Source organism: Elaeis guineensis, chromosome 1 (assembly GCF_000442705.2).
Source record: "Elaeis guineensis isolate ETL-2024a chromosome 1, EG11, whole genome shotgun sequence".
Lineage (NCBI taxonomy): Eukaryota > Viridiplantae > Streptophyta > Magnoliopsida > Arecales > Arecaceae > Elaeis > Elaeis guineensis.
Window position 1 is genome coordinate 9,269,932 of NC_025993.2, and position 10,896 is coordinate 9,280,827.

The following is a 10,896-nucleotide window of genomic DNA, read 5'->3' on the forward strand; positions in this document are numbered from 1 at the left end:
AATATGAAAACGAATCCAGACGTATATCATCAATACATTTTTACCCCTACTTACGTATCAAATTTTTTTATTTTTTTTTTCTTTCTTTTTTTTTTAAGATAAATGAGATATTTATACTTGGACCGAAGTGGTTATTGCCCTGCTCACAGTTCCACCTATCTTTCGCTTTTTTTCACCATTGTCTGGAGGAAAACTTGAGCAGGCAATTTTCTTTCCAATCCCCATGCACATGTTGAAGGTAGTCAAAAAAAAAATATTCTATTTGATAATCTGATCTTATAATTTCATATTATGGTTTAACAAATTTAGTGAAATTTTACAAGTGGGCTCCAACATAAGAATGTGCACACACAAATTAACGCATGAACAATACCACAAGCAGAAGGAACTGGATTTTTGCAAGTACTAAAGTGGAAGCTAAACAGCCAAACGTTTATTAAGATAAATAGATGTATCAGCACATAATGCGATCAGCGACGGCACAATTCATCCTCAAAATGTACAGGCTTTAAGCTGGTCCGGATCGTATAGCACAGTCCAAATCTGCTATAAGATCTTCTATGTCCTCAATTCCGACAGAGATACGGACAAGATCTTCAGTTAAGCCTCTGGCCTCACGAACAGCAGCGGGTATGCTCGCATGGGACATGAAGCACGGCAAACTTATAAGTGACTTCACACTTCCTGTATCCAGATAGTAATATAAGTTGATGTATGATACAGATTGGCCAATGGGTAAAAAAGAAACAAAAAAAGAGCAAGAATTCAGATTAACATGCTGTGAGCATCAGCAATGCCGCTAAGCAGTGTAAAAGCTACAATTTCTAAGCTCAAGTTTTCCAGAGTACCACTTTGTATGTATTCAAATTGGTGATACCAATTGTAGCTGTCTAATTTGAGTATCCTGAGCCTCCTCTAAGATCACCACTATGAATATTAAGCACCGATCCTTTTTAACTTAGTTCTAAGCTAACTGGATAGCTCCCAAAATTTACCAATATTTCATTTATGAGATGCAATAAGATAATTATAGGAGTAAAAGGCCAAAATTTTCCAAGCCTCTAAAAGAAAAGCCGAGTTCATTTTCTCATACTGCTGTCTATGAGGCTGCCACGAATTTAAAACTTTATCCAGGTCACATATTCCATCAAGAAAACCATTGCTACAATTTGTCACCCATAATATCAACATCCATCATACTGATCAAGATACGCCAGAATTGCAGACTACAGGAGAAACGTAAAGAATCTTCCGGATATGCTTATAATGAACTTTTAAAGATCATTTTTAAGCCTGGCATGCCATAGTCATCTTGAATCAAGCGGTCTGCTAGTTGGATTTTACAAGAAACAATCATTCCAGTGCCTGCTGGTGCACATAAAAAGACTGCACTAAAAATGAATAATTGTGTTGGTCATGTTCACACAAGGAGCACTTATTTTTATCATTATGACCAAGGTTTACAGAACCACAACCGGATCCCATGCCGTGCAGGTTGGCTCAGAACCAGGCCCAAAATAACATGGCAAAGAAAGGGGGAGAGGAGAACCAGAAAAGAAAATAGAGAAGGGGGGGGAGGAGAGGGAGGTCGGTGGTGGCCTACTAGCCCATGGAGGCCACTAGAGGGCCGTCGAGACCTCTGAAGCTCCCCCAAGTCCAAATAGACGAAAACAAAGAGAGAGACGGAGAGAGGAGAGAAACCGATGGAGGAGAAGATGCAGAAAAACCGGCGGTGCCTACCGGAGAGCCACAGAGGCCCTTGGACAGCCAGATTTCCTCCTGTGGCCTCCACTGGAGGAAGAGAAGTGACTCGCCCCGATTTCAATCGGATTTTATTTTTTTTCCAATTCATAGTGAAGTCAGCAATCCGAGTGGCCACCACGACTTCCCCACCATCTCACCCTCCCTTTTGTCTCTCTCTCTCTCTCCACGTATTTGGGCTCAAGAGGAGCTCCAAAGACCTCGACGGCCTTCCGACAGTCTTGACGGACCACCGCCGATTTTTTCTCTCCCCCCCCCCCGCCCCCGCCCCCGCCCCCTTCTTCCCCCCTCTCTTTGCTTCTCCCTCCATTTTTGTCGGTATTCCAAATCGAACATTGGAACTGCACTAGCAGGCCGCTGGTATCATTTGGGGCAGTTCGGCGAACGATAGTTGTGACAATCCCAAAAAAAAACTATAACTTCGAGCAGACATGGATCTAAGTTTCCATGGACTTCGGATGTTCATGACTGTTTTGATATTTTAAGAATGCATGCAGATCAGTAAAAAGTTCATAAACTGGGAATAATTATCTCAGAACTGCAGAAAACTTAATAAACAGTATACAGGATCTTCTATAAGGAAAAAAGGAAAAAAATTTAAAAATAAAAGAATACTTTGGGTATGATTGATATATCAATGACAAGTGCATGTGCATGTAGATAGGTGATTATGAATACATAAATAGCATCTATTTTTCAATTTTAACGAATTTTCAACTCTTTCATGTTACTAAGCTAAAATCATGAAATGTTAGCCGTTCTTGAAATACATCAAGGAATCATTTCTGAGTATGTAATTATCACCACTTTATGAAGTATAGAAAGCTTTGAAATTTATGTTGATCAGATAGTAAGTTAAAAGAGCTGAGAGGATGATTACCAAAACTAACAGTAATGCTGAAGTATTTTGTGGTCTCAGCAATGTGCTTTGAGAGAGCTAATGATCCTGTCAAAAAACTGAGAACAGAACCAGCACCTTTTGCCTGCAAGGACAGGCAAAGGCAAGTGTTACTCTAGCTTTTCTGATTTTTTATTTTTTAAAACTACTCTTGGAGTACCTGAGAATAATGCAAAGAGCGTCCAGGGTGACCAGGAAGTCCTGCATAATTCACTCGCTTCACCCTTGGGTGAGATGACAGGAATTCAGCAAGCTTCTGAGCATTGGCCTGTGACCAATATAACATTGTAAAAGATCCTTGATAACCAACAAAACTCAACACAGCATTAAAGCACATAGCATACCATCTGCCTAAATTTTATTTCGTGTCTCTAGCTTTAGCTACATTTAGCACCATGACTTAATTTAGGTTGCTCAATACAAGCCTTAGTGCAGTCTAGAGTCACATATTTCACTTCAAACCTATGAAATCAATCATCTGCCTCTTAATTGTATATATTTTTCCATTTTGAAACCATGATGCCTAACAGCATATGTGCATAAAATTCAATGCTGGGATTATAGAAGTCCTAGCCGTGCTAGCATACAATGAACATGTCATAGACCAGGCTGTTTTATGTACAATCTAGGTACTGTGGACCAAAAGATAATCAAGTTTGCCTTTTCACAAACTGGACTGCTGCTTTCAGTTAGATAACTTTTTGATTTTTTCTTAGAATAACATGTTTCCAGATACTTTTGGAGATTTTCCAAATTTATTTCCATCCTGGAAACCATAGGCAAAACCATCAAAAGGTTGCTTGATGAACTGGAAGAGGCTAATGCTTTTCTGGATAAACTCACTTGTCATCAAATAATTTCAGGTAAAACCAGTTGAAGTGGTCATTCCCCAACATTGATGCGATACCATATTCCCATTTAACATCTGCTTGTTTTTCAAAATTATAACAGAACTATAATTTTATCACAAAGGATTGATGCCAAACAAAACCTTGCACTCATCTTCACAAACGCTAGCCCAATTTATATGCGATAAGTATGTATCGCATTTGCAAGAGAGAAATAATGACTACTTCCAAAATCTTTGATCTTTTTTTCATTACCCAGTTATGTCTGGGCAATCTGGGGTCCTCGGACAGACCTAACCTTTAGCAATTTGTTGCAAAAAATGGCTTCCCCGGCACTCAAAGTTACATCATTGCACTTGTCAGCCACGCCCATTAGTTAATTCACACATAATCAATCTCTTCCATGGTGATCATTGCAGGACATCAAATCATTCTTTTGTTTCATTTTTTTTTCATGTAAGAAATTTCATATCACACTAAATAATAAATTTAGCCCAATTTCACTTACACCCCCAGTACTTTAAAAATATCAAACTGACGTTTCTAGTTATCAATATATTTCAATGCGATCCGGCTGTTTACTTGCCAATAAACAATATTGCTTTTTCTCTCAATGGGCTGAATATCCCTCGCTTAAATAAAAGGGGTCACTGTGAAAAAGAGGTGGAGGTGGATGGAGCCACCATAAAGGGGGAGGGTGGGGTCATGGAGGTCGATGTGGAGGATGATGACATTGAAGACCTCATGAGTGGGATTGGGAGGAGGAGAGGAGAGAAATGGCTTATGGGCATCTTGGAGGAGGATGAGGAGGAAAGATAGGAGAGGAGAGAGGATGGCTCATGGGCGACTTGGAGGGGAGAGGGGATGGCTCACGAGCGGCGTGGAAGAGGATAAAGAGGAAGGGGAGGAAACAGAGGGGATGGCTCATTGACGGCTTGGAGGAGAAAGAGGATGAAGAGGAGAAGTGGGTCAGGAGGAATGGGAGGAGGGGAGAGAAAATGGCTCATAAGGGGCTTGGAGGAGGATAAGGTGGAAAAATGGATGAGAAAGGGGAGGAGGGGGACGAATGGGTCATCGGTAAAGAATGATTGAAGGTAGAGGAAGCCACCATGGAGGGGGAGGGCTCATGGACAAGCTTGGAGAAAAAGGAGGAGAAGTGGTGGAGAGAAAGGGGAGGAGGGAGAAGAGGGGTCGTCGGTGAGAGATGGATGGAGGTAGAGGGAGCTACCATAGAAAAGGAGAAATGGATGACGAGGAAGGAGAGGAGGGGGAAGGAGGAACAATGAGGGATGCCGGCGATGGAGGAAGGATGGAGGTGGAGATAAGGATATTTTCATCATTTTATAAAATAATAATATTATATGATAATCACATGACATCATTCCGTTAACGAAAATAAACCACTAGACCACGCTAAAGCATACTGAAACCAGAAAGGCCAGTTTGACGCTTTTTAAAGTACAGATATAAATGAAATTGAGCTAAAATTGAAGGAGTATTTCTGTAATTTTTTCTAATAGTTATAAGGACCAAGAAACCCAATATGGAAACATGGTACAAAGTAATAACCAAAAACTGAGGATATGCTGTACCTGTTGCTTCTCCACACGTAAAGCCATGGTCTTGATACCTCGCAAGCAAAGCCAACAATCAAATGGTGCTAATCCAGAGCCTTCAGCATTTTGGAGAAATGCAATCTCTTTCGCCAAGCTGGTAAAGCCAATAAAAAACAAAAGGCTTGCTGTATAAATTTTAGTTACTCCACAATTGTTGTCATTTTGTATGTTTCATATGACAAGACATGCCTTTCAGTGAAGTTAACAAAGCTGTAGATAACTACATAAGAGCATGGAAAATAAGAAAGACTTATGGCAGTGGACATATGAATTGAAGGACTAGTGAATAACAATAGTCCTAACATAATTCTAGGGCCAAGATGCCTCAAGAAAGTAAAGAAAATGTAGTTAACAAAAAATTAACCCAAAACTTGAATGTTGAATGGTGCTGTGTAGTTCAACCTTCAGAGTTGCAAACCACATTTAACTGGGAGCATGACATGGATATATTGTAGCAGCATCCAAAAAGAACAAAATTTAGTAAAAGCATAATATGGATTTCTAGCACAGCTTGAGAGCTTAAGGATATTTAGCCCACACCAAAGACCATAACTAAGAATGTGAATGTTAACATACTTTTCTTTTCCTTAATTGCCTTTCTTGTCCTCCTCTGACAAAGCAAAAGTCACACAAAGACTCTGAACTTGGTAGAATCAAACTGTCATTTTATAGAACTGTCACCATATAAAGATGGAATATGCATGTGGAATTTATGAACAAATCATTACTCTCTGCCACCCAAAAAGTTTGTGAATGTTATGAGTCATCACACTGGCTATTGGTTGCTCTTTCATTGGTAGCCACAGAAAATTTGGATCATCAACAGCCAAATAAGTTATCAAAGATGATAAGCAATATGTGTTTGCTACTAGTATATACTGAGATAAAGGTCTATAATTGTAACTTCTGTAATAAAATGAGAGAATATGCTATTACACAGATTAAAGAAATAAGAGTGCAACCATGACCAGGTATTTCTTGGTCATAAATGTAATCCTAGAAAATAAACAGAGTAGAAAATTTTTCACCTTTCCCCTTTCACAGCAAGGATGCCTGCCATGAGATCGCTGTGCCCAGATATAAATTTAGTAGCTGAGTGCATTACAATATCTGCCAGACAGACACTATGACATTATAATCAAGTATCCACTGCTGAAACAGGAGAAAGCAATGGCATCCTAAACACTTGGTATTTATTACCGCTGCATGGTCCTCATATACCTGCACCAAGTTCTATGGGTTGCGAAAGCACTGGAGACATGATACTGTTGTCCACCATAACAAGAGCACCATATGAATGAGCTATTTCTGAGATTTTCTGTACACGCATGAGAAAATGGACAAAAGCATCCTAAATAAGAAGAGGACATGACTATAACACATAAAAATATGAATAGCACAATATTTGTTGAGAGCAATGCAATCAGTATAGGAAACCAGAAAAAACTGCTGCCTTTGAATGGTAAAAACAGAAAACTGGCAATCTAGTAGCATTAAGAATTTGTAAGGTTTACACATTCTGGAAGTTTCATAAGTAGAGATAAGGGAGGCAGTTAAACAAGTTGTGCAACCTTGATAGATATGCTGACCATCACAGAAATTCAGCACCATAAAAATAATTACCTTAAGGTATTATAATGGGCTTAATAACAATAATCATCAATTGCAAGTGAGGATGTACAAAACAAAAGAGGAACGATAAAAAAAATCCCTGATTCCGATTAGATAGATGGGTGCATTAAAAATCAAATGTTGCTATATATTTGATGCATTCACCGTGAACTTACACAATGTTCTGGAGCTAATTACTAAGGTCATGTTTGGCTAAGTTTTTAAATGCCAGAAAACGCTTTCTGGCTCTCAGAAAGTACTTTGGAGTGATACAGTGATGTTTAGTAAAAATATCGGAACCTATTTTGGTTTTATCAGAAAGCTGAAAAGGTCTACTTGGAAAAAGCTGTATTTTGAAGTTTTCTCCAAAAGTACTTTCTGGATAATGTCGGGAAGCTATCTTACTTTCTCTAAAGCACTTTATCAATATGATTACCAAACAGCAAATAGCTTTTTGTAAAAGCTCTACTTCCAAAAGTTCTACTTCTCAAAATCTCTACTTCCAAAAGCTTCAAAAGCTCGACTGCCAACAGCAATCCCAAACAGGACCTAAAGCAACATCATCCTTCTTAATAAAATCTTATTGAAAAAAAAGTCATTATTGTTTTATTTATGCATTTATCACTACAAATAAATTCTTTCATGCAGCCTTATACAATGAAGAGTTCTCTAACTCAACCACTGCTGTGATGGTCTGTGGTGTCTAACCTTCTATCTTTTACCATGCTAAGCCTAGTTGGACTCTTATACAAAACAAAACAGTACCAATATGATATAAAGAAAATGGAGAAGCAGCAAGAAAGGATAAGGAAATGGTCTTGGCAGCATCAGAGAAGAAAGAAAAGAGAAAACAACTGCAAACTTTTAGGGTAAATCTTGGTCCCTGTTATGAGATGACATCAGCACATGATGCTACTACTAGATTACTTGCATATGACTGGCAATAGATGAATAACAAAATTATCCAAAGGGGTGGTATTAAAAATCTTTCTTTAGTCCATGGCTATTTAAAAATTATGACATTAGCAGAAACAAGAAGGATGTAAAATCTGTAACTTCAATGACTTTGTGCAGAAACGAATGCAATGCATGTGACACAGTGCAATACCAGCATTTATTTCTGCCTCACTATTGACTTCTAAAAAGAGTAGCAGTTCAGTTGTCTATTAAAGCAAAAAAGCCACTTTGTTACCCGTATATCAGTAATTTGTTGGCGAGGATTTGTTGGACTCTCTAACCAGACAAGCTTTGTCCTGGGACCAACTGCCGATGCCACCTCACTCAGATCAGATGTATTAACTCGTCTGTCATGTCAAAGAATATCATCCTTGTTACTCAATTCAAAAAAAAAAAAAAAAAGGCAAGGAAAAATATCCAGTAAAATGAAGGGCACCACACTAACTTCACAATAACTCCTTGCTTTGGCACCACTTGAGAGAGCAATCGATCAGAGCCACCATATATATCCTCTCCAGCAACAATTTCTTGACCTAAACAATCACAAGGTTGACCAGTCAAGTACATGGGACCATCAAATATCATAACTTCAGACAAGCAGATGCGCACCAGTTTCAACAAGATGTGTTACAACAGCCAATGCAGCCATTCCACTAGTGAAGCAAAATGCACCATCAGCCTTCTCAAGCTTGGCCATGAGACTGATTTTTTGGACGGGACAACATTTTTTTTAATATTAGAAAGAGAACTACACAAGATTATATACACCTAGTGTCTGTACATTTGGCAAAACTAAATAATTATACTGGCCTTTGCAGCACATCTCGAGTAGGGTTTCCACTTCTAGTGTAGTCATAAGAACCATATTCTGTTGCTGAAGGCTGAAAATAAATGAAAAACATTAAGAATTTGGAGCTCAGAATGCATGACAATCTGCTACCATACAGTTTTCTAAACGATAATGCTACACGCAAAAGATGAATTTAAATAATATTCTGGCCTTTTAGAGTTTGATCAGCACTTAAAGATTTTTTACATAATTATGTGACTGTCTTGCCATTCATCAATTTCAGTGTATTCTGCCACTAAAAGAGAGAAAACTCCTACATTAAGGAGCACGATAGATTCTGGGATGCATCAAGGAACAAAGGGAAAATGCCTTGTCATTATACAGATTGCACAGGCATGCAGCTTATGCATGTATAAATGCATAGCTATCTTAGCAGAACATCCAAATCTCCCATTTTAACAGATTGCACAAGATCATAGGTATTAGGCCATGTGATTTCTTCTATAAGTGGAACTAGAGTGAAGGAATAGAAATTCTAAATGGGATCTTTATGGTAAATGAATTATTAGACAAGGAAACAAGGAAATAGGTGGTGTTTTACATAATGTTAACAGAGTGCACAGGAGGTATGAATTCTACAATTATATGCTTAAGCAATTGGTCGGACCAGAATGAAATTTGGGAGGAATGGTGATTTCACTAAAAATGGTTTAATGGTAAAGCGAATTGTCATTAAGGTGAAAGCAAGAAAATAGGTGATTATGCAAATGTCAAAGTCTAGCTTCACAAAAGAAGCTAAAGTATTATAAATTAATTGCAGGGGCCATCAAAAGCTCACAGGCAATTCTAGTTTGCAAAAAAGTGTAGGTCAAACTTGAACTGAAACTAAATGTTAAAAATGTAAACAGACAGTTAGAGTTGATATGTTTGCCATGATCTGAATCCACAAGGAGAGGAAGTTCCGACAAAGTTGAAGCCTTCACTTTAAATAAGGGTACCATATTTTATTTTAACTGCCTTCAGTGTTCAGGCTACGGTGGAAACCGACTACACAAAAAACATAATTAATTGGCTTTACCAAAAAGTTATGTTGTAATTTTGTTTCTCATCCCAGATGTGACAAGATTTAATATATGAATTCGGGGTAACAAAGGGATACTCAATATCATCATGTTCCATAAGGAAAAATTCAAAAGCAACAACCTTTCCACCTCCAAAAATGAAAGGATAATACATGAACAAGGAAAGCAAACAACAATCTAAAAATTCACAAACATTCGAATATTTAATCACCGCATTGCTGTACCTGCTTAAAGGTGGATGTTTGGTACAACGGTGTGCTCAACGCTCCATACGGATCGAAAGAATTATCAAAACTAGTCAATATCGTCGACATGCTCGGTTCCTTCCCCTTCAAATCTGCAAATTTCCTTTATATGAATCCAAATCCCCCAGAAAAAAAGAGGGGGGACGGGGGTGGGTGAAGAAGACACAAGCAACAAGTCCAAACTAACCCAATCCCGGGGAGACATCATCCAAGCAGTCAGCAACCCCGTCCAACATAGCGGAAGTGCTCACGTCCGTGTCTCTATCCCCGCTGCAACTCATCTCGGACCTCTTCCGCATCGCCAAAGGTGCCAAGGTTCTCTTCGAGGAGAACCCTAAGCTTCCCCTTAAACCCCAGCAACTCTTGGATCCCTAAAAAACAAACAAGCTGCTGACATAAAACCAAACAGACCCAAACTCGAGAAGAGGGAGGGAGGGAGGGGGGGGGGGGAGAGAGAGAGAGAGAGAGAGAGAGAGAACAAGATGAATTCTTACGGAGTAGGAATCGAAGGAAGAATTGGAGCAGAGGAGACGAAGAAGAGAAGAGTTGGCGGCGGGGCGGCCATCAAAGGGGGAGATTTAGCTAGAGCTTACGGGCTCCTCCGCCTCTCCTCGCTCCTATTGGATCCGGCAGGCGGAGGAGGGAAGGTGGAGAGTCTCGTCTCGTGCGAGGGTTTTTGGTTCCGCAGGGAAAGGGGGAAGACGAGGGTTTCCCGCTTACGAATGGGGAGCAACCGCCAGGAAAGCAAATGGGTCGAGCCGGCCGCAACGTCTAGCTGCTGCGGCGACACCCAGTCCAGCCTGCGTATATGGTTTGAGTGGCAAAAAAGGAAATAGCCACTTATCTCTTAGTTTGTAATTTGTAGTAGGAGCTGCTTATAATTTTATATTTTTTTATATTTTACATAAATCATTAGATTGTTGTTCTTGGATTTTCTTTTTTTTTTTCTATTTTTACTAAACATCTCCTATGATAACTTCATTTTTAATATTTTTTAGGCTCAATTTATTGTTATTATTTTAGGCTCAAAAATAATAAGATTAACAACTTAACTTTTTTTTTTTTTAAGGAAATAACTAGATAACCCA

The 10,896-nt window shown here is 38.9% G+C and overlaps 1 protein-coding gene across 1 annotated transcript; it reads right to left on the bottom strand.

The window, feature by feature from the left end:
* Window positions 1-403: 403 nt before the first annotated feature.
* On the bottom strand, window positions 404-10,572 carry LOC105036687 (cystathionine beta-lyase, chloroplastic). The gene is made up of 13 exons (XM_010912436.4): window positions 10,303-10,572; window positions 9,996-10,179; window positions 9,788-9,900; window positions 8,502-8,572; window positions 8,301-8,392; window positions 8,137-8,224; window positions 7,927-8,038; window positions 6,345-6,441; window positions 6,152-6,233; window positions 5,100-5,217; window positions 2,820-2,927; window positions 2,642-2,744; window positions 404-684 (listed from the first exon to the last, which is right to left on the bottom strand). Exons 2-13 carry the CDS (start codon window positions 10,105-10,107, stop codon window positions 509-511), a joined length of 1,272 nt encoding a protein of 423 aa, XP_010910738.2. The 5' UTR covers window positions 10,108-10,179; window positions 10,303-10,572; the 3' UTR covers window positions 404-508.
* Between the last annotated feature and the right edge of the window lie 324 nt (window positions 10,573-10,896).

What these genes read in the sequence shown, in the direction of transcription:
- LOC105036687 (XM_010912436.4), bottom strand. Translation starts at nt 10,107, where the DNA reads ATGCGGAAGAGGTCCGAGATGAGTTGCAGCGGGGATAGAGACACGGAC. An exon ending in AAACATCCACCTTTAAGCAG is followed by an intron (nt 8,573 to 9,787) that starts GTACAGCAATGC and finishes ATTTATTTTCAG; the next exon opens with CCTTCAGCAACAGAATATGG. An exon ending in TACGTGTGGAGAAGCAACAG is followed by an intron (nt 2,928 to 5,099) that starts GTACAGCATATC and finishes TATTGGTCACAG; the next exon opens with GCCAATGCTCAGAAGCTTGC.